This window comes from Gopherus evgoodei, chromosome 13 (genome assembly GCF_007399415.2).
Source record: "Gopherus evgoodei ecotype Sinaloan lineage chromosome 13, rGopEvg1_v1.p, whole genome shotgun sequence".
In the NCBI taxonomy this organism is placed as follows: domain Eukaryota; kingdom Metazoa; phylum Chordata; order Testudines; family Testudinidae; genus Gopherus; species Gopherus evgoodei.
Genome location: NC_044334.1, coordinates 31,681,046 through 31,704,888, shown reverse-complemented (window position 1 = coordinate 31,704,888; position 23,843 = coordinate 31,681,046). Strand labels below are relative to the sequence as shown.

The window sequence follows — 23,843 nt, the reverse complement described above, 5'->3', positions numbered from 1 at the left end:
TGTAGACAAGCCCTCAATCTTGAAGTGTTCCCTTTCAAACCCAACCTCTCTCGAAAGCACAACACTGCCATTCCAAAAACCACAGTAATCTAGTACTTGCCTCAGGAACAATCAGTGGGGCACAATCCTGTGCCACATATCAAATTCTAGAAGCATTCTCCCCTTTCCACCCCAAGGGGCCCCTCACAATAGCACCCCATAAAATAGCATAATTCTGCACTCACATTCCTGTACTCTGCTAATAGTCTTTCCCAGCCACTTCTACACATTCCCTCATCTACACCATCAGAGCCAAGCTGTGCCACACGGCCCTTCACATCAACACTCCTTGATCTGATTCAGGAAGGCAGGGGCCCCATTCTTGCTTCTGAACCAAAACCAGCATCCCTACCACGTGTGGTAAACCTGTGATCCATGCACAAGGGGAAAAGAGGGATTTCTGCACAGGTGGAGTGGAAGGAATGAAGGGAAAGTGTGTCTTGTCTGGAAGTTTTTTTTTGTTGTTTTTTTTAATTTTTAAGTGGCAAATAGACACAAAGATGATGTCTCTGCCTTAAGGGAAAGGGTTGAGGAATCTGACTTCTCCTCTCACTGGAGTGGTATCTACCATGTGGTGTACTTGGACATTTGATGGAAAAGTATGGGAGGGGAGGGGGAGAGAGAAGAAGCCAAGCCCTGGCTCCCTCTAGGAAGAGGATGGGAGAAGAGCTCTCTTATACAAGAGAAGCTCAGACTCCACAGCTCAACCAGGCTCCCCAGAGTGCAGGGAGTGCCTGCTTAGATTCCCCTGACACATGAGGACAGTTACCTTTGTTCAGGGGAGTGGGAGAGGCAGTCAAGGCTCCACACACAGTAAGCAATAAAATCCTGAGCGACTCCCACTTGAGCCAGGATCTTTGGTATGGTGGGGAAGCAAAGAAGGTAGAGGGGGGACAATGCAGGCCCAACACAAAGAGGCACACGCCAGTCTCCCTCTACAGCAGTGGTTTTCAGCCAGGGATACATGTACCCCTGGGGCTATGCAAAGGTTTTCTGGGGGTACATCAACTCATCTAGATATTTGCATAGTTTTACAACAGGCTGCGTAAAAAAACACTAGCAAAGTCAGTACAAACTAAAATCTCATACAATAATGTGTTTATACTGCTCTATATTATACTATACACTGAATTGTAGCTACAATATGAGCATTCAATTTATTTTATAATTATATGATTAAATAAGGAAGCAAGCAAATGTTCAGTAACAGTGTGCCGTGACACTTCTGTGTTTTTAGGTCTGATTTTGTAAGCAAGTAGGTTTTTTCAGTGAGGTGAAACTTAGGGGTAGGCAAGACAAATCAGACTCCAGGTAGAGTACTCTGGAAAGGTTGAGAGAGACTGCTGTAGAGGAGGCATGGGAGCGTCTCTGCCACAGGGGAGGGAGGGAGGGAAGGAAGCCTGGACACCACCCACCTCTGCACCTAGGGGGAAGGAGAAGCCCTATGACCCCAGCGCACGCGCAGACACACGATGGAGCAACTTGCAGGAGCGAGGGGAAAGCCAGGTGCTGAGAACCCCGGCGGATGGACGCCAGGGTCGCTGCTGCAGGAAGGGATGTAGCCGGCGGGCGGGCAGCCCCTGCCTCAGTACCCCACGCGAGAGCGCAGCCAGCCTCCCTTTACATGGGGCTCTCGGGGGCCCCAGGCAGAATCTCTCCCCCGCCCGGGGCGGGGCGGGGCGGGGAGCGGCAGGGGAGATGCAGCCCCGTGCCCCCCGGGGCGCGGAGAGGAAGCCCAAGCCCCTTGCAGAGCTGAGACGTGGGGAGGGGCGTGCCCGTCCCAGGGCGGGCGGCAGCCTGGCCCGCACAGCGGGCTCCGGGCCCGAGAGGGAGGAGGGAGGGAGCCTAGGTCCCCGCGGGGGGGGGGGGGCGGACGAGAGCGCGGACGGCCCCGTGCCTGGTCTGCAGCTCCCGGCCGCCGCCGCTGACAGCCCGAGCAGCTCCCTCCCCTGCCGGGCCTGGGCCCGACGGGCGCCAGGCGGCGGAGGCCGCGCTGCGGTCCCAGCCGAGTGTCTCCTTACCGTGCGGCGGGGCATGGCGCGGAGCGCCCCGGGCACGGCCTCCTGCCTGGGTCGGGGTCGCCAGGCCGCTCTCCGCTGCCACCGCCTCCTCACCACCACAACAACATGGCGGCCGCTCAGCGCGCGGGCACGGGCGCCAGGCAGAGGGGCGGGCCCGGCGGCGGCGGCGCGCGGCCCCGTGCCTGTTGGTTCGCCGCGCGCTTCCCTCTGCCTTCCCTGCCCGCCGGCCCCGGCAGCGCTCCTTCCGGAGCCCCCCGCCTCGCCGGGGCCATAGGCCCAGCTGGAGCTTTGGGATTCTTAAGCTGTGTGAGCGGAGGGGAAGGCACGTGTTAGGCAGCCTCGGGGGACAAAGGCCAGTCTCCCCCATAGCCCGGCAGGCCCCTGGAGCAGGGAACAGCCTTCCGTTTGCACTCCTGAAGCCTGGGAACCGCCGCTTCCTGCACCAGCAAAGCTTCCTGAGTGGGTTTCAGCCCTTCTCTAAGCTTAAAAATCACTGTAACTAAATCCACAGCCCCAGCTTTGGAGAAACAATGATCCATTTGTCAGAGCAATTTCAGTCTGCCAGAGAGATTTAAATGTCTAGGTCTGTGGTTGGCCACAGACATTCTTCCTGCATAAGAAATTACACAGCAACCCCAAAGGGAATTGAATGCAAAGGGATAGCTGTAGTCCCTCATCCAAATGGTATCACAAGTGACATCTATTGTCCTGGTTATATGTGACCCCAAATCCTTGAGGTGTTACATCTGTGAATGGGAGAAACCAAGAGCCACTATAATTGTGCAAGACAAGTCAGTGGTCTCTTCTCCAAACTTTAACGTATTCCATAAAGCAACAGTCCTATCATTCTGTCTCCATAACTTTCCACCATCACAGGACACACAATTACAAACTAGTTAAAAACTCCTCAATAACTAATGGTTACAGCACACCAGTTGGCTAACTACTACTCATCATGCTGACCAGTATTAGCTCAGTGCTTTCTGGTCGCTGCCTGCTATTTTACACAAGTGGTTCAGGGTAGACAGAGTGTCTTATGTTTGTATAAGTGCCTAGGACAATGGGCTTTACAAATAAGCGATAGCCCTTATGAGAACAGGCTAGGGAGTTTATCAATTTCCCCTACATATTAAACAAAATCCTTGCCTCTGAACAATCTGTAAGATATGGATGCAAATAAAATAAAGTTAACTATATATTTCTAAATACAAAGTTAACTGCTTGCTAGTGGAAGGTGCTGGACCAAGAGCTTTGGAGCCTGTCTATGCAATAGACAGTGGTCTGCAAAGCATGGCCTTCCCTCAACTTGCCCTATTTAGTCCTCACCCCTCCAAGGTAGAAAGAGGGGTCCTGTTTCCACAGTTTAGTCCAAGCCTTTCCTTCTCTACAGAATTCTCAAAAGGTTATTTGTGTTTGTGGTTTTGTAATATGGACACCTATCCAAGATATAAACTGAGACCCACCTTTCACAGATGATGATAAATAATTAACATAATGGCCTTCAGACAATTAAACCAGATTTGAATTAGCACTCTGTTAAAACTCCAGACTGAGGCTAGTATTGATCCCCAAGCCATTAAGTCCCCAACAAAGGTTCTTATACCACACATACCATATAGTCATCTTCTGAGCCTGTTTGCAAAAAGTCCTTCAACCAAAATGAATCCCAGGCAACCTCTGGAACTAAAATAAACAGGTTCTTCTTAGGATGGTGGGAAACACTTCTAACATTCCCTCTTCCAGGATCAGACAAGCAATTTCAAAATCACTTTTCCTCTATGAAAGTGGTTCAGGCAAACTAAACAAAGCAAATCCTAACACCCTCCCCCCTTTCCTTGGGGCAGGGAAGACTTGTATTCATCCTTTCTTCAGGATTAACGCTCCAAAATTCCAGAGTCCCTTTCCTCTGGGATTAAAATGAACAAATGATGCAGTTGCTTTAGAGACTCTTTCCCCATCACAGTAGCTGTTTGACTCTCCAGTCATTCACTAGCCAAGCAATTAATTTGCTCTTCCTCCTTTTATAACCACCAGGCTGGTCTCCTGGAAGGTTAATGGACTCCAGCTGATTTTGATCTTTGCTTATTAATCCTTGCCTCCCAGAACAGAATCACAGGCCTTGTCTACATGGGGAAATTGACCAGCATAAATCTTCCAGAATAAATTACTCCAATAGCTCCCCATGTGAACACTCTATTCCCAGAATAGAATAGCTACTCCTGAATGTCTTATTTTGGAATAGCTATGCTGGCCAATTTATTTGTGTACACAGGATCTGCTGCTACTAGGTTACAGATAAGTAAGGTATCCTGTCACAGAACTCTTTCCAGAAGATGGTTTTAATGCAGTATTTTCTGATCTATGAGGTGACACTAAGGGTACATCTACACTGCAATTAAACACCCAAAGCTGGCCCATATCAGCTGACTCAGGCTCACAGGACTCAGGCTAGGGGACTGTTTGATTTCTGTGTAGATGTCAGAGTCAGGCTAAGGTACCAGTTTTCCCTTAAACCAGCACTTCTGTAAATAACACAGCACCTGTGAGCACTTATAATAAAACAAAAGTAGGTTTATTTAAGAAAGAAGTACTAGAAACAAGAGAGAGTAATGGAAATAAATGGCTACAATGCAAAACAAAATGATCAAATGCAAACCTGGATCTATACTTATCAATCATTCCCTTTCCTGACAAATAAAGTAGATTTCCTCCCAAAAGCTCAGTTAGGCTATCTCTACACTACAGCCTATGTCGACACAATTTATGTCACCCAAGGGTGTGAATAAACCACCCCCCTGAGCGACATAAGTTACTCTGACATAAGTGCACATGTGCACACTATGTTGGCAGGAGAGCTTCTCTCCTGTCAGCATAGAACGTCTTCATCAGAAGCGCTGCAGCACTGTACTTAACCAGGATGCAATTTTTAACACCTCATTCCATGGAGAGGATCTTTCTCCCTCCTCTCTTACACTGAAACAGATTTTTGTTTCTATTCGTAGACAAAGTGAACCCCCACCTTGTTATAAAGCTTCTTTGGTACCTTCAAGGGGTTTCAACTGTTTGCAGTTGTCTCTGGTTTTCCATTGAAAATCTGGGGATTGAGAAAGGTTTAAAAACTGAGGCTTGCATTGCATTACTTGGTAAATAGGGCCAGGTGACAATTCAATCCTGCCTGAATGGGCCATCATCGAGACACATTATCCCCTGGTCACTAGTTTTTACTCCCAGACAGTCTCTAAGCCTACTTTCAATATAAATACATTATTCCTTAAATACTACCCATATATACATATCACAATGATTATGAATCTTGACAAATTATGAGCTTTCTGTAGATACCTTACATATTACTCTTTACAGATAAATGTCATGTAAGACGTGTTTGGTGTAGTGAGTTTGTCAGGTCTGAGATGAGAGTTGTTTGCAAAGGACAGGAGACCCTTTCCAAAAATCTGGGTCACTATGGATCCTTTAATGTAGCAGAGAAGAGCTAATGGATGGAAGTTAAAGCTGGACAAATTCAGACAGGAAATAAGATGTAAATTTTTAACCGTGATGATAATTAACCATTGGAACAACTTACCGAGGGTCCTGGTGGATTCTCCATCACTGACAATTTTAAAAACAAGATTGGATGTTTTTCTAAAAGATCTGGTTCTAAGAATTATTTTGGAGAAATGTTACAGCCTATGTGATACAGGAGGTCAGAAGAACAGCAGTTCTCAAACTGTGGGTTGGGACTCCCTTTTCATGGGGTCGCCAGGGCCAGTGTTAGACTTGCTGGGGCCAGAGGCTAAAGCCCATAGACGTGTGCACGGGGTGTGCCGGGTGTGCCTCAGGGCTTTGGATCCGGCCCGTGGGACTTGCCCCTCCATGGTGCCGCAGGCCCCACGCCGCTGTCAGAAGCAGCCTGGGGCCCCGGGGGTGGGAAGGAGAGGGCTCCGTGAGTTGCTCCAGACACTGCCCCCCGCAGCTCCCATTGGCTGAGAACAGGGAACCGTGGCCAATGGGAGCTATGGGGGAGGTACCTGGAGGCAAGGCAAGGCCAGCGCGTGGAGCCCCGTGGCCCCAAGGGGCCGCACAGGGATGTGGTGAGCAGTGTGGTGTGGGGCCAGGGCAGGCAGATAGGGAGCACACCACTGCCACCCCGAACTGACGCAGGTAATCAGCGCTGGGCTGGAGCCCAAACCCCTCCTGCACCAGGCCCCCCAACTCTCTGCTCTGAACCCCCTGCTGCACCCATCCTGCACCACAACTCCCTGCCCTGAGCTCCCGGCTGCATCCCTCCTGAACCCCAACACCCTGCCCTAAGCTGCCTGCCTGCCCCCCAACTCTCTGCCCTGAGCCCCCTGCTGCACCCCTCCTGCACCCCAACTTCCTGTCCTGAGCCCCCTGTTGCACCCCAACTCCCTGTCTTGTGCCCTCTGCTGCATCCCTCCTGAACCCCAACTCCCTGCCCTAAGCTGCCTGCCTGCACCCCACACTCCTCCTGCACTCCAACCCCCTGCCCTGAGCCCCCTGCCTGCATCTTGCACCCCAACCCCCTGCCCTGAGCCCCCTCCTGCACCCCCCAACTCCCTGCCCTGAACCCCTTGATGCACCCCACACCCCTCCTGCACCCCAACTCTGAGCCCTGAGCCCCCTGCCTGCACCCTGCACCCCTTCTGCACCCCAACTCCCTGCCCTGAGCCCCCTGCCTGCACATCACACCTCAACCCCCTGCCCTGAGCCCCCTCCTGCACCCCTTCCCCCAACTCCCTGCCCAGAGCCCCCTGCCACACCCTGTACCCCCTTGCACCCTAACCCCCTGCCCTGAGCTCCCTCCTGCACTCTGCATCCCTTCTGCACCCCAACCCCCTGCCCTGAGCCCCGTCATACACTCCATACCTCTCCTCTGCCCCAATCCCTTGCCCTGAGCCCCTTCCTGCACACCGCACCCCCTCCCACAGCCCGCACTCCCTCCCACACCCCAACCTTCATGATGTTCGCCTTTAAAAAATAATAATAAAATTCCCTGGGTGCACACCCTAATGAAATGTGCTGCACACGCCTGTGCTAAAGCCAAAGCCTGAGGACTTCAGCCTGGGGCAACAGGGCTCAAGCTCCAGCGCCCCTTCTGCAGGTCATGTAGTAATTTTTTGTTGTCAGAGGGGGTATGCAGTGCAATGAAGTTTGAGAACCTCAATCACAATGGTCCTTTCTGGCCTTGGAATCTATGAACTGGGATGCAGGGCATGCAGTGAGTGGTTTTCTAGGTTAGGGCCTTTGCTCAGGCATAGTAAAGATTGGAAAGGAGGTTAATTAGCATCTTTAAAGGGATTCTTCCAACAACAAACCATTGTCTAGAGAGTGGGGAATGCAAATGTTATTTGTAAGTCAGCCATATACTTTCAAAGGAACACAGGTAGCCGGTGGAAAAAACAGCCTCTTAAACCTGAGCATTACCTCATTGCAATCCCAAGTGAGTGACTTAAAAAAAATAGCAATGGACAGGGCATGAAAAGGAAAATTATAATATCCTCTGCTGCAGAGATACCTGTATGCATCACTCTGTGTGGGAGTGGGGAAGGAGTTTGGAATGATAATAAGTCAGCTGCATCAAAGAAACGTGAAAATGAGAACAGGGCTGGGAGGGAGGATGAGAGAGGAAGAAAGGTGACAGGTACCTGCTGGGACAAGGCTGTCTCATTCATAGGCTACCCAGGAAGTATTTATATTTAAATACTTTAGGCACCCTATCACATAATTAGTAAAACTACATAATCCCAACAGCATGAAAATGATTGCTCAAACAAGAATTCAGCCAGTAGGCCACCTATTAAAAAATTCCTTCTCCCATTTCATCATTTTGGGAGGCATACCCTAAACTAAAATAAACAAGGAGTCCAGTGGCACCTTAAAGACTAACAGATTTATTTGGGCATAAGCTTTTGTGGGTAAAAAAAAAACACTTATTCAGATGCATGGAGTGAAAATTAAAAACCCTAAGCTACAAAGAGTCCTGTGGCACTTTATAGACTAACAGAAGTATTGGAGCATAAGTTCCATGAAAGCTTATGCTCCAATACATCTGTTAGTCTATAAGGTGCCACAGGACTCTTTGTCGCTTTTTACAGATCCAGACTAACACCGCTACCCCTCTGATACTTGAAACCTCAAACTGTCTCCAAAAACCCCATCAAACAGGTATCTTTTGATGTGTGGTTGGAAGACCACCAAATTTGGGCTATGTCAGACCAAGGAGGGGAGCAAGTGCTAGAGCCTTTGCAGAGATCACCCTGTCCACCACTGTGATGTTCTCCTCTGGTGTTATCTGGACCACTGATCTGCTAGTTCACTCGAGTCCTTGACTCTGTGAGCCAGCCTTACCCAGCTCTGCTGTGAGAACCCCCACTGTTCACACACAGCCTCTGGCATGTAAGCTGCTCTTTGGTTTGTGCAACCGAATGACACTAGCCAATATCTCCAGGCCCAGATACAACCCTAGGAACATCTGTCTTGCAGTGTCCAGTTATGCCCTCTGGACTCTGCAAGCTTATATGAGTTTGTCAATTTAACAAAGAATTGATATGTACCAGGCTTGTTATCCCAAGGGGAGTCTCTGATATGCTTCCAACCAAACGCACTGCTTCAGGTAGAATGAACAAACAGATTTATTAACTATAAAGATAGATTTTAAGTGGTTATAAGTCAAAACATAACAAGTCAGATTTGGTCAAAGGAAATAAAGGCAAAACACATTCTAAGCTGATTTTAAGACTTTCAACATCCTTACAAACTTAGATGCTTCTCGCCACAGGCTGGCTGGTTGCTCTTCAGCCAGGCTCTCCCCTTTGATCAGCGTGTCAGGCGCTTGGTGTGGTGTCTGTAGATGTAGGTGGAAAAGAGATGAAGAGCATATCAAACATCTCTCCCTTTTATCGTGTCCTTTCTTACCTCTTGGCTTTGTCCCCCCACCCCTTCAGAGTGAGGTGAGCATTACCTCATTGCAATCCCAAGATGACCAAAGAAAGTGGGGTGACTCACTCAGAGTCTAACAGCTCCTTTGTTATTGCCTAGGCCAGCGTCCTTTGTTCTTGTGAGGCTGGTGTGGGTTTGTCCCATCCCTGCCCTGATGAGGTGTGAACTGCCTCTCTGTCTTTGGAGAGTTTTTGCCTGGGCTTGCTTTAAGCCATGAGGATACATTTTCAGCCTCATAACTATATAAATGAAATTGTAAACTATAGTATTACTGTAACAATTACTATAACATCACTATAACAACCATGGTCAGTGCATCATGAGCCTTCTGAAGACACCCAACATGACAAACTTTGCATTGGATACCACACAATCATATTATAAGGATGAACATGAGAGTGTAGGGTCTTCCAGAGCATTACAGCTGCCACCTCTCTTTTATATCGAAGGGGAACCAGCCAAGGCATCTCTTCTGACTGCAGCTGTGGCAGTGTGACACTGGGGGAGAGAGGTGATAGCACAGATTGTCTCTATCTAGCTTAATTGTTGACAAGATTAAATGCATTTGGGCATGGCTACACTGGAAACTTCGCTGTGCAGGAACGCTCCCATGGCAACGCTTTGAAGTGCGAGTGTGGTCCCATGCGAGCACTGGGAGAGAGCTTTCCCAACGCTCCTGGTAATCCACCTCCATGAGGGGATTAGCTCTGAGCGCTGGGAGCACTGTTTATACTAGCGCTTTAAAGTCTTGAGTTGTTCTAGGTAAAATCACTGAGTTTATCCTTGAATGAAATACCTATTCTGGAGGACTTGGTTGAGGCTGCGACCTTAGGCCTTGTCTACACTGTCACTTAGAACGCTGAAACTTTCTTCGCTGAAGGTGTGAAAAAACACCCAGAGCCGCCCAGGGGGAGGGGGCAAGAGGGGCAATTTGCCCTGGGGTCCTTCACTCACTCCGAAGGCCCTGGAAAACTCTCACGGGCCCCGGGCCCCTGGAGCATCTTCCATAGCAATTCAGTGGCGGGGGGTCCTTCTGCTCCAGAACCCACCACCAAAGTGCCCTGAAGACCTGCGGTGGCGGGGTGGAAGGACCCCCCACCGCAGTGCCCCCAGACCCCCTGAATCCTCTGGGCAGCCCTGAAAACACCCCCGCAAGTGATGCAAGTTTCAGTGCTGTAAAGTGGCAGTGTAGACGGCCTCGTGGCTAAGATCGAGTGCTACGGTGCTGGGAGCAGTGCTCCCAGTGCTGATAGCTATTTCCCTTGCGGAGGTGGTTTTATTACCGTGCTGGGAGAGTTCTCTCCCAGTGTTGGAGCCGTGACTACACAGACATCTTAGAGCGCTGCCGTGGCAGTGCTGCCACAGCAGCGCTTTAACATTGGCTGTGTAGACATACCCTATGAAATGCCACCCAGATCAATAAAGGCATAATTAAAAGCCATGAGTGTCATGGTTACAGGGGTAACTGCATCTCTGACCCCTTCCCTGGTCTCTCCGAGTGCTCCCCTACAAGTATTGGGCCTCTTTCTCTTCCCTCTCTGGGATGGAATCCCCATGATTCTCCCACTCGTAGACAGGGACCTGAGTTACAGTATCCTGTGCACCAACTGTGCTTATCCCAGTGTTGTCAACTCTCATGATCATTTTTGTTTTCCCTAAAGCCCCAGCTCCTGGAATCAAATGGGTATGTGATGATTTAAGCCTTCATTCTTAAAGAAAAAGTAAGTTTCTAGCCCTCATGGCTGTGGAGAAAGCTTCAAAATGTGACCCCAGTGCATTCTAAAGACTCAAAAAGTAGACGACAAATAAAAAGAACACCAAATCTATTATTTTTATGTGATCTCATGATTGGAAAGCCTATCTCATGATTTTTGGTGAGCCTGACTCATGATTTTTTAACATTTGAGGTTGGAAATACTGTTACCCCAACAGGTCCACGTGGCTGCAGTTCATCTCTTCAGGACCCTGTGACTAAATTAAATTATGTCAGAAAATTCCAACTAGTTGAAGCAAAATGTTTTGCTGACTTTGTTACAGATTTGACAAAACTTTTGCAAAAACACAGGCAAGTTTAATTGGAAATCTAGTGGGGTTCCAGGTCTTCCCCTCTGTGGAAGGGTTCCTGTCAGCCTGAGGAGTCCCAGCTGGAGCCAGGTCTCTCTTAGGTCTCTCTGAACTGTTAGGTTCCCCAGTCCAGAGAAGCTGAGCCATGGCTAAAGCGGGGCTTCTCCAGGCTGTTAGGCTCTCCACTCAAGACAGAACCTGAAAGATTTCCAGGGTCCCTGCCATAGAGTTTGGCGCCTGTAAGTCCTAGGACTGGCTCCCAGAATCTGCAGCTCTGCCATGCACACTGCCCCAAGTTGGGGATCCCAGGGCTTCTAGAGTCCCAGATCAGCTGACCATTTGACAAATTAATGTAATAATAATAAGAAAAATAAACCAACTTATTTGCTTTAATAACACAATAGAACCCTATTTTATGAACTAATTGAGGATTAAGGAAGTCACAAAAAAAAAAGTTGGTAAAATTTAATATCTCAAAATTACAGTCAGCGTGCTGTATAAGTTGCATTGTATCACTTTCTATGTGTCTTTGAAATCACTGTGAAGTGTTATGTTTTGTTATGTGATTTATTTTTTCCCGTTGGTTCATATAACCTGTCATTCATAAGACTAAAGTTTGTAAAACTGAGGTTCAATTATACTTCTTTAGACCTTCTATAGAACCTTCTGCTTGAGAATCCCAAAGTGCTGTAGGCATATATGCACCCCCATACCTCATAACAAAATGATGAAAATGTTATCACCTATAACACCTGTGACAGTAGCAGATCAGCCAACCTGTGTATGACCCAGAACAACTTAACCAGAGGCATTACAATTGTATCCGGACAATTAACTTGTATGTGGACTTCAAAGAGATGTATTAGAGCAGCAATCATTAACTCATTAATTTGTAGTAATAGAAGGTAAGGATAGATGCTAAATGTGTTTGGTTGTGTACCTGTATCCTGTTAGAAGTTTACTAATATAACCAAATGACCTTTTACGTGCTCAATTATTTTCATGTCTTAATTGTCTTATATTATGTATGTGCCTGTGTACAGTTAACCTTAAGATAAAAAGTGTGAGATACTCCAGGAAACTAATATTATTATCTACATTGTCTTCATCTTATCTGTCTCTATTATAATGAATACCTGGCTGTTGTTTTACAGTATAACTAGATTACCTGTGTATTCGTAGGAAATTGAATGTTAACTTCAAAGTGGGGAGTCAGTGTGCACTCAACAAAGGAGAATCCTGAGTTACAGGCTGTTCTTAAAACTCTTTAACAGCCTGTAAAAGTGAAACCTCAGGCCTGATCCTACAGCTCTAGTCTGGGAGGGATAGCTCAGTGCTTTGTGTAACTGGCCTGCTAAACCCAAGGTTGTAAACTCAGTCCTTGATGGGGCCACTTAGGGATCTGGGGCAAAAATCAGTACATGTTCCTGCTAGTGAAGGCAGGGGACTGGACTTCATTGACCCAAGGTCCCTTCAAGTTCTAGGAGATAGGTGTATCTCTATTTATTATTCCGTTTAAATAGGGAAAGCTTAAGCTGTGGCACTGAGATCTTCCAAGTAGTTATTAATTTGGAATACCCTGGAAAACACATGGAAAGACTCCATAAGGCTTTATATCTAAACTGCATTTGGATTCTAACCTTTTGGGATGATTGCAGAGAGACTTTTGCAAGCTTGCAGACTGATCCATCACTGCTACAAATCTGATATAAGGACCTTGCAAGGTATATAATCTTGTAACCATTCAATAGTGGTAGCTGTGTTAGTCTGTATCAACAAAAACAATGAGGAGTCCTCCTGGCACCTTAGAGACTAACAAATTAATTTGGGCATAAGATTTTATGGGCTAAAACCCACTTTATCAGATGCATGGAGTGGAAAATACAGAGGCAGGTATAAATACACAGCACATGAAAAGATGGGAGTTGCCTTACCAAGTGGTGGGTCAGTGCTATATACCAATGTGATATTTGGATAAGAACTGTGACACATACAGACCTGGGGATAAGTGTGTGATCCTTTGGGATGAATGAACCTCTCATGTGGTGAATTTGTTTTTCAATAACCTCTGACTATATTAGGCCTTTTTGCCTATATAGGAGCTAAGGATTGGAATGCCTAAAGGGGACTGTGTGTGTCTACTTTTTAACTGATGTGGTAGTACAGAAGCTCTTTTGACACTAGTTTGGTGACTGTAATTACAGAATAAACCACCAGTTTTGGGAGATTGCCTGCCTTGTTTTTTGCTGTCTGATCTGAGTGTGGCATTCTTAGGCCTGGTCTACACTACGCGTTTAAACTGACTTTAGCCACGTTAAACCGATTTAACCCTGCACCCGTTCACACAACGAGGCCCTTTATATCGATATAAAGGGCTCTTTAAACCGGTTTCTCTACTCCTCCCCGACGAGAGGAGTAGCGCTGAAATCAGTATTTCCATGTCGGATTAGGGTTAGTGTGGCTGCAAATCGACAGTATTGGCCTCTGGGCGGTATCCCACAGTGCACCACTGTGACCGCTCTGGAAAGCAATCTGAACTCGGATGTACTGGCCAGGTAGACAGGAAAAGCCCCACGAACTTTTGAATTTCATTTCCTGTTTGGCCAGCGAGGAGAGCTCACCAGCACAGGTGACCATGCAGAGCTCATCAGGACAGGTAACAATGCAGTCTCCTGAAAATCGAAAAAGAGCTCCAGCATGGACCGCACAGGAGGTACTGGATCTGATCACTGTATGGGGAGAGGGTTCTGTGCTAACAGAACTCCTTTCCAAACGACGAAATGAAAAAACATTTTAAAAAATTTCCAAGGCTATGATGGAGAAAGGCCACACCAGGGACTCAGTACAGTGCCACGTGAGAGTTATGGAGCTGAGACAAGCCTACCAGAAAACCAAAGAAGCAAACGGAAGGTCTGGGGCAGGGCCAAAAACATGCCGCTTCTATGCTGAGCTGCATGCAATTCTCTCGAGGTCCACCACCAGTTCCCCACCCCGTCTGTGGATTCCGAGGTGGGAGTGGTAATCTCAGCCATGGCTGAGGATTCTGCGGATGGGGAAGATGAGGAGGAGGAAGAGGAGGACGAGCTTGCAGAGAGCACACAGCACTCCGTTCTCCTCAACAGCCAGGAGCTTTTTTCTCACCCAGACGGAATTATCTCCCAGCCCTCCCAAGCCACTAGCCCAGACCATGAAGCCATGGAAGCGACCTCTGGTGAGTGTACCTTTGTAAATATAAAACATGGTTTAAAAGCAAGCGTTTTTTAATGATTGATTTGCCCTGAGGACTTGGGATGCATTCGCGGCCAGTACAGTTATTGGAAAAGTCTGTTAACATGTCTGGGGATGGAGCGGAAATCCTCCAGGGACATCTCCATGAAGCTCTCCTGGAGGTACTCCAAAAGCCTTTGCAGAAGGTTTCTGGGCAGGGCAGCCTTATTCTGTCCACCATGGTAGGACACTTGACCATGCCATGCATGTAGCAAGTAATCTGGTATCATTGTATGACAAAGCCTAGCTGTGTATGGTCCCAGTGATTGCTGGCATTCAAGCAACATCCTTTCTTTATCTCGCTGTGTTATCCTCAGGAGAGTGATATCGTTCATTGTAACGTGGTTGAAATTCAGGAATTTAATTAAGGGGACAAAGATGGCCATTCCTACTGGGCTGTTTGCCTGTTGCTTAAAAGAAATCCTTCCTTGCAGGTAACCAAGCAGGGGGAGAGGAGGGGAGGGGAGGGGAGGGGAGGGGAGGGGGGTGGAATGGCACTGAGCTTTCTCACGTTTAGGTAGCAGGGTTCTTCCCTGCTACCAGCCATGAGGTGGGGGTGGGAAGGGGGGTGTTTAGAAGTGATCTTCCATGATACCAGCCACACGGTGGGAGGAGGGGTAAAGCGATCATTCCAGAGAATTGGATGGTTTCTGCTGCTGCATGTTAACAGGAAAGAAGCAGCACTGAACGGGATTTGCTTGGTATTTGGGAAAGGAGGGCACTGTGTATATGAAGGCTGCAGAAGCCGAAAGACAATGGCTTACCATGGCCGCAAGCAAGCTGAATTCTGCTGTCCGGACCTGCGTCTGTGAGATCTCTAACACCAGAGCCGCAGGCACTCAATATTAAGATGCAAAATGCGACCTTGTAGTGAAATCACATGTGCTATGTAAGGTGAATAGTGTTGTTCACCGTGAAAGAGTATAAGCATTGTCCTGTAAAATGTATCTTTTAAAATACTTCTCTTCCTTTTTTCCCTCCCTCATGCAGCTGCACATTTTTCAAGCCTCCGTACTCCATCCCGAAGGCTATCTCAAATAAGGCAGCGGAAAAAAAGAATGTGAGATGAAATGTTCTCGGAAATCATGGAAGTGACCCACAATGAAAGAGCTCATCTGGATGAGTGGAAGGACGTGGTATCAAATTACAGGAAAGATGCCAGTGACTGTGAGGACAGGAGGGACAAACGTGAGGAGAGGAGAGACGCTCAAGATGAGAGGTGACGGCAGAAAGATCAGAGGTATAGGCAGGAAGATCAGCGGTAGCGGGATGCAACCCTGGGGCTGCTGCGTGATCAAACTGATATCCTCCGACATCTGGTGGAGCTTCAGGAAGAGCAGCAGGGTCACAGAGTGCCGCTGCAGCCCCTGTGTAACCACCCTCACCATTCACCATGTTCCATGTCTTCCTCACCCAGACGTGTAAGAACGCGTGGGGGAAGGCTTCGTGCACCCGCCCACTCCACCCCCGTGGACAGCCCAACCAAAAGGCTGTCATTACTTTGAAATTTTTTTAGTGGCCTTTTCCTTCCCTCCTATCCTCCTCCCAAGCCACACCCGGGCTACCTTGTCAGTTCTCTCCCTCTTTTTATAATGACTTTTTAATGAAGAATACATGATTTTTAAATGATAGTGACCTTATTTCCTTAGGCCAGCTGTAATCGAAGGGGGAGGGTGGGTTGCTTACAGGGAATGAGTCAATCAAAGTTGGGGGTTCATCAAGGGGAAACAAACACAACAGTCACACCTTACCCTGGCCCATGATGAATCTCATTTTCAAAGCTTCTCTGATGCGCACCGCTTCGTAGTGTGCTCTTCTAATCGCCCTGGTATCTGGCTGTGCGTAATCAGTGGCCAGGTGATATGCCTCAGCCTCCCACCCCACCATAAAGGTCTCCTCCTTACTCTCACAGAGATTGTGGAGCACACAGCAAGCAGCAATAACAATGGGGACATTGGTTTGGCTGAGGTCTGTGCGAGTCAGTAATGTGCGCCAGCGCACCTTTAAACGGCCAAATGCAGATTCTACCACCATTCTGCACTCGCTCAGCCTGTAGTTGAACAACTCCGGACTACTGTCCAGACTGCCTGTGTATGGCTTCATGAGCCATGGCATCAAGGGGTAGACTGGGTCACCCAGGATAACTACAGGCATTTCAACATCCCCAACTGTTATTTTCTGGTCTGGGAAGAAATTCCCTTGCTGCAGCCATTTAAACAGAGTAGTGTTCCTGAAGACGTGAGCGTCATGAACCCTTCCTGGCCATCCCACGTGGATGTTCGTGGAACGTCCCTTGTGATCCACCAGTGCTTGCAGCACCATTGAAAAGTACCCCTTGCGATTTACTACTGGGTACCCTGGTGCTCCAGTGCCAAGATAGGGATATGGGTTCCATCTATCACCCCACCACAGTTAGGGAATCCCATTGCAGCAAAGCCATCCACTATGACCTGCACGTTTCCCAGAGTCACAACCTTTCGTAGCAGCAGCTTAATGATTGCTTTGGCTACTTGCATCACAGCAGTCCCCACAGTAGATTTTCCCATTCCAAATTGATTCCCGACTGACTAGTAGCTGTCTGTCGTTCCAAGCTTCCAGAGGGCTATTGCCACTCGCTTCTCAACTGTGAGGGCTGCTCTCATCTTGGTATTCTGGTGTTTCAGGGCAGGGGAAAGCAAGTCAGAAAGTTCCATGAAAGTGCCCTTATGCATGTGAAAGTTTCACAGCCACTTTGCGAATCGTCCCAAACCTACAAAACTATGCGGTCCCACCAGTCTGTGCTTGTTTCCCGGGCCCAAAATCAGCGTTCAATGGCTAGAATCTGCCCCATTACCAGCAGGATCTCCAAAGCGCAGGGGCCCGCGGTTTGAGAGAATTCTGTGTCCATGTCTCATCGCCACTCTGCCGTAGCCGCCTCTTCCTTGCCTGGTATTGCAGGTCCTGGTTCAGCACAGACTGCATGAGAATGCGCAAGGTGTTTACAACGTCCATGATTGCAGTTTTGAGCTCAGCAGGGTCCATGCTTGCTGTGCTATGGCATTTGCACAGTTCACATAGGAAAAAAGGTGAAAAACGGTTGTCTGCTGCTTTCACGGAGGAAGGGGTGAGGCTATACCCAGAACCACCTGCGACAATGTTTTTTGCCCCATCAGGCACTGGGATCTCAACCCAGAATTCCAAGGGGCGGGGGAGACTGCTGGAACTATGGGATAGCTACGGGATAGCTACCCACAGTGCAACGCTCCGGAAATCGACGTCAGCCTTGGTACATGGACGCACACCATCGAATTAATGTGCTTAGTGTGGCTGCGTGCACTCGACTTTATACAATCTGTTTTACAAAACAGGTTTATGTGAAATCGGAATAATCCCATAGTGTAGACATACCCTTAGTGTGGCCGCGTGCACTTGACTTTATACAATCTCTTTTACAAAACCGGTTTCTGTAAAATCGGAATAATCCCGTAGTGTAGACATACCCTTAGTGTAGCCCACCCAGGCACCCAGTTACACCACCTTCTACCAATGTGCTTATAACAATCAATAACATATTACTGTACTCAAAACTGTACCATCTTGTAATATCTATTAACCCTTTATAAACAATTTAGAAATGTCCCATTAACATAAAGACCAAAAAGGAAAAAGTAGGGCGGAGGTTAAAAATTGTGAGCCCTTGGGTTGCAATGATTTGTTATAATTATTATCATTATGTTTCATCTGCTTAAAAAATTTGATGACCAGTTCTCACTACTTTGTAATTTAATGTCAGGGTTAGAATCTTTTTTGAGATTACACTACAATTTTCCTTTAGTCATTTTATAACTCTTGAGTTTTACTCATTTATATGCTACATTTTCAGTTTGTTTATACCTAACAACTGTCTCCTACTCCCTAGGTTCTCTGACCTAGCCATAACCAGCGCAAGTCCAGCAGAGTTCTGCAAACATTCCATTGTTTCCCTTTGAAAATGAGGGGATGACAAGTACACAGTTGCCTTGTTTACATGCAAGGAGGAAGGTCACATGGCCCACAACTAAAGATAGTGTGAGTTAAGGAAAAGCACATTTAGCAGATCTCTTCAGGGAACCTACAGTAAATGAGGCTTGTCTTTTAAACAGCACCAGTGTTGTCATTTAGGGGCTTCAGAAGGACTTTGAGATAGAGCAGAAACTTTGGAAATCTTAATTCCTTTCAAGAAAGGGAACATCATACTGTGACTCGCATGAGAGAGAGTGGTGTTAGATGTGGCCACACTGCAGCGCTGTTGGGCGGCTTCAAGGGGGGTTCGGGGAACGCGAGAGCAAACCGCGGAGAAGCAGGTCTCCTTCCCCGGGTTGCTCCAGTGTTCCCCGAACCCCCGTGCAAGCAGGTCTCCTTCCCCGCGGTGTGCTCTCGCATTCCCCGAACCCCCCTGCAAACCGCGGGGAAGGAGACCTGCTTGCACGAGGGTTCGGGGAACGCGAGAGCAAACCGCGGGGAAGGAGACCTGCTTGCACGGGGGTTTGGGGAACGCGAGAGCAAACCGCGGGGAAGGAGATTTGCTTGCACGGGGGTTCGGGGAACGCGAGAGCACACCGCGGGGAAGGAGACCTGCTTGCACGGGGGTTCGGGGAACGCGAGAGCAAACCGCGGGGAAGGAGACCTGCTTGCAGGGGGGTTCGGGGAACGCGAGAGCAAACCGCGGGGAAGGAGACCTGCTTGATTACCAGAGAGGTATCCTCAGGTTTGCTGGGATACCTGCTTATTCCACGGAGGTCAAGAAAAGCGCTGGTAAGTGTCTACACTTGATTACCAGCGCTGGATCACCAGCGCTGGATCCTCTACACCCGAAACAAAACGGGAGTACGGCCAGCGCTGCAAACAGGGAGTTGCAGCTGGTGATGCCCTGCAGATGTGTACACCTCCTAAGTTGCAGCGCTGTAACCCCCTCACCAGCGCTGCAACTTTGTGATGTAGACAAGCCAGAGACAGAAAGAGACTGACCTCAAGTAGTTGCATTCCTGGGGAAGGTCCACATTTCAAGCCTCTTCTTGGACCTTGTCACATTTCTTGGAATGAAAATGCTGCTTTTGTGCCTTATCACCAGCCAAGCCAGGAGTGTTTCTAATGCTCAGTTGGAGTCTAGGAGATTAGTGGTATATATCTGTCAAAAACCTAACTGTGCTACTGAAACCAGGGCACTCTTCCCAGGCTTTGACTTGTGACATCTTGATAATCTCAATGATTACATTCAGTCCTGAATAATTTCCATCCACCTATGAATCATCTCAGAAGAAAGATCCCTTTTGATAAAAACCTTTTTTTCCAAAGTTCAATAATTCGAAGTTCTCCGCTTAGGGTCTGAGCCAAACTCCACTGTTCCCAATGACTTCAGCGGGCTTTGGGTCAGTCCCTTAAAAAGGAATTTTTCTGTGGACCTCAGCAGTCCGTTAACTGTTTTTAATGTTTTATCATAGATAGACAGACAGACAAACTGGGGCCAGATTGCACATAGATTCACCCTGAACTGTCAGGATTTAAGGGTTGTCTTATATCACTGGAAAGGTGATTTTTCCCTAGATAGGCAATAATGTCTTAGATTTGATCTATGGCTTCAACATTATCAGGCATTAAAAACCAAAGAAAATAAATGTTTCTTTTTGTAGAATTGCTTGAATTCTATTCATTTGTAAAATTAAATTAATTTAGCAGAACTCGTACATTTATATATTTACTTATAATATTCATATGCCTTTGAAGGAAAGCTTCATCATTCATAACACCATCAAAAGACAAACACGTAACACAGAGATGACCAGATAAGAAAAAAAAGCATATTGAATCAAAATGGACACTAAGGGTATGTCTACAGTGCAACTGGACACCTCCAGCTGGCCCGTGCCAACTGACTCAGGCTCACAGGGCTCAGGCTAAAGGGCTGTTTAATTGTGGTGTAGACATTTGAGCTTGCAAGCTCTGGGACCTTCCCACCATTCAATGTCCTAGATTCTGGGCCCAGCCCGAGCACAAATTTCTACACCGCAGTTAAACAACACAGGCCAGACATCGGTTTTTAATTGCAGTGTGGACATGCCTTCTGGGCCTCCTCTAAAACCCAGAGTTAACAGCAGACATTCCATTGACTTCAGTGGGGTCTGGAACAGGCTCTGACAAACAGAAGTTGCTGCAAAGAATCATATTGCAGTTGCCAGATATTAGCTTAATCTTCAAAATCTTAACCACATTTTGATTCCTGCATATTAATTCACTAGACTCCAGATATGACAACCCTCTTAAGTTACGGTAGCGGAGGAAGCCGAGCCTGAGATGGCCTGAACTTATTTTTTGCTTGTGTACGTGGTGTTTGCCAAATAAAATTAAACATTAATAATTCATGTCTTAAAATTCATAATTTAACGGACATGACAGAAGTGCTGCTAAGATTGCAGCTTTCCAAACAACCTATCACATTATTTCAAGGGGAAGTCGACTGAACCTTCCAAGAGTTTACTCTAGCCACACTTTCCAGGAAGAAAATGTTGGCATGTTAATAATTAAATATTGAATATGGAAACATTACAAATGCTAATAAAACTATCAGCTTTTCCTAATGTGGTAACACAAATCATGAAGATATTTAATCATACACCATCCTCTCCTTCCTATGCTGACACAATGGAGGCACACAGAACGTGTACACTGTACACTGAGGAAAACAAATTTGAGACCAGTAGTCTAGTGACCTCAGGGTCTTAATTTACTTAAGGGTAGAAGGCAGTCAGTGTGTTTCTCAACTCTCATGGGTAGTATTGTCTAGTGGTCTGGAATTAGGGCCTGGAAGCCAGAACCTTTCAGTTCTAGTCTCACCCTGCCACTGACTGGCTGAGTGATTTTGGGCATGTCACTTAACTTCTCTGTATCTGTCTTTTGCCTCGTGTCACTTACTAAGGCACATGAAATCTGCTGGAACGACCTTGTTTACCACCCCAAAGTTCAATCTGGATCAGATCAGGGACATTACTGAGCAACATGCCCAAAGATTCTGGACATAGCAGCCTTTCCAATCCATAGAAGACTCCTAGGTCATTGCTCCCTACCCCTCCATGCCAGGGGAAAACAAAGAGAACCATGACTATACCAACCTGTGATAGCCACAGCATTAGCCACCAAGCACTGTGTGCTACATGTTTTGTAACATGAATGAAACACTGTTATTGTATTTAATATGCAATTCTGTATGTTTATTGTTTCCATATTTATAATTTTTATAAACACGGGTCATACTTAAGGCTAAGATTTTTTCACGGATCTTTTTAGTAAAAGTCACGGACAGGTCACCAGCTTGGGTGAATTTTTCTTTATTGCCCATGACCTGCCTGTGACAAAGAGATCCATCACAAAAGGGGAGCCGCTGGTGCCTGGCTGGGAGCTCCAGATTCCCGCTCCCTCACAGCCCTGGGCTGTGGGGTCCTTCACTGCCAGAGGCCAGGAACAGCAGCCACCAGCAAGGAGCTGTGGAGTTCCCGTTGCTCCTGGCTGGTCAGAGCCCTCTGGCGCCCACAGTGGCGAGGAGCTGTGGGGTTCCTCCTGCTACCCATAGTGGCTGGGAGCTCCAGAGTTCTTTCTCCCACCCCCAAAGTCCCACCCCTCTCTGAGTTGGGCATCTAAATCCAGGTTTCAAAGAGGAACCTCGCTTTAGGACTTGCGGGGCCTGATTTGAAAGAGCTGCTGCCAAAATGCCACCAAAGACAGCAGCAGCGATTGAGCTGCCGCCGAAGATAGCGGCAGCAATTCGGCGGCAGCTCAATTGGTTGCCGCTGTTTCCCATGGCATTTCAGCGGAGAGTCCTTCCTCGGCAGCAGTTGTCTTCCGGGGCCTTACCTTGCAGGGCCCCCTTCCGGACACTGTGGGGCCCGATTCACAGGAATCGGCCTAAAGCTGGCCCTGCTTGTGACTCATGAACCTGGAGAAGAGAAGCATTCTGCCACTCAACCAAGTTGTGTGTGTGTCCATCAGCAGCTGCTTAACTCCACATGAAATAGCCATGAGTGGGGGGAAAGAGGTAGCCCCCCTTTGTAACCTTTAGTCCGGGAGTTAGGGTACTCACTCAGGCTATAGAAGACACCACTTCAAGTCCCTCCTCTGCCAGAGTGGGAGAAAAGATTTGAAGGGATTTGCCACCACTAGGCTATGGAAGATGCTGATATCGGAGGCATCCCTCAATCTCTTATTGAAACTGTTCCACTTTAATTTAATATGAATGGGACAGAGAAAGAGCTAGAATGACCTCCTCTTTCCAGCTCTTTGTGTGGAGCTAGGTGGCCTCCAAGTGCACCTACTGGATCAGGCCCTCCATGCAACTTACGTGACCAAACACCTATCGTTCCCTGGTGCCTGGATCATGCTGGGGCTTAGGCAGGGGCTAAGCACCCAGGTGCCTAGAATGATGCAGCAAGTGTAGTTGCTTAGAGGTAGAAATGTAGGCACCTAGGAAACTTTTACTGCAAAAACTTCGGTGCAAAGTAACTTTAGTAGCCCACAGGGTTAAACGGCAGTCATGTGGGACTTTTCTGCATAACAGTTATGCCTAAAAACAGGATTTGGGCACCAAAGTACTTTCATGGCTCCCACACTTACTTCTCTGTTCCTATTTATTCATCTATAAAATGGGGTTAATAATACCTCCCTCACAATAGGGTTGGAAGGTTTCATTAATTGTTTGTAAAAGTGCTTTGAAAATGAAGTCTGCTATGTACTAAGCACAGCCACAGGCTTTTGATCTGCACGATACAAAGACTTTGGAGAAAAAGTCATATTCCAATTGTCTGCCAAACTGAAAGGAGTTTTATTTTTAAATGATTTCTCAGATTGGGCATTGGATCAGATCTTTACAGATCACTGCTACAGCCAGAATTGTCCTTGTGCTTTTTGCACCCAAAAGAACTGCACAGCTGAAACTGAAAGCTAAGTAACTTTTGGATGTTTCTCTCTGCCTTTGGGCTTGTAGACAGAGAAAAGTTTTGCCAGTTACACCAGAATACTTACACTGGCATAATTAAGCCAATATAGTTATACCAGTATCCACTCCTATATGCCCAGATATTCCACAGTAAGAGTGGCTTGATTTGGTTTAGTTTAAAATCCTTCTTGGCCAACAAAAGCTAAAGGAAAGGCAGCCCTCTGATATTAAACAAAAGGGGTTATAGCAGTATAACTAAACTGGTTTATATTCACATCTTACCTTACACTGGTATAACATTCCCATGTACACAAGCTCTTACACACAAAGATCACATGGAAGTTCTAGGCTGTATTCCCTACTCTGGCATGGACTTTTGTGTGAACTTAGACAAATCACATATTTTCTGGGCCTCATTTATTCTCTCTACATATTGTGATACTTGCCTCTCCCACTACATGTGGGCTGGGAAGTTTAACTTACTCAAGTTTGCAAAGTACTTTTGAGGTCTTCATGTGGAACGCACTATACATGTACAAATTATTGCT

At 47.3% G+C, this 23,843-nt stretch overlaps 1 protein-coding gene across 13 annotated transcripts in view; it reads right to left on the bottom strand.

The window, feature by feature from the left end:
* Window positions 1–2,183, bottom strand: part of MTMR3 (myotubularin related protein 3) — a 203,728-nt gene extending 201,545 nt beyond the window's left edge. For 10 of the 13 annotated variants that reach the window (XR_004002979.1, XM_030582835.1, XM_030582836.1 and 7 more), the window contains exon 1: window positions 2,061–2,183. Coding sequence is in view for 9 of the 13 variants with exons in the window: in XM_030582835.1 (XP_030438695.1) it covers window positions 2,061–2,075 (15 nt within the window). In the remaining 4 variants the exon portion in view is untranslated. The remainder of the gene's footprint in view (window positions 1–2,060) is intronic. The other 3 variants (XM_030582839.1, XM_030582841.1, XM_030582840.1) reach the window with 2 other exon arrangements.
* Window positions 2,184–23,843: the final 21,660 nt, after the last annotated feature.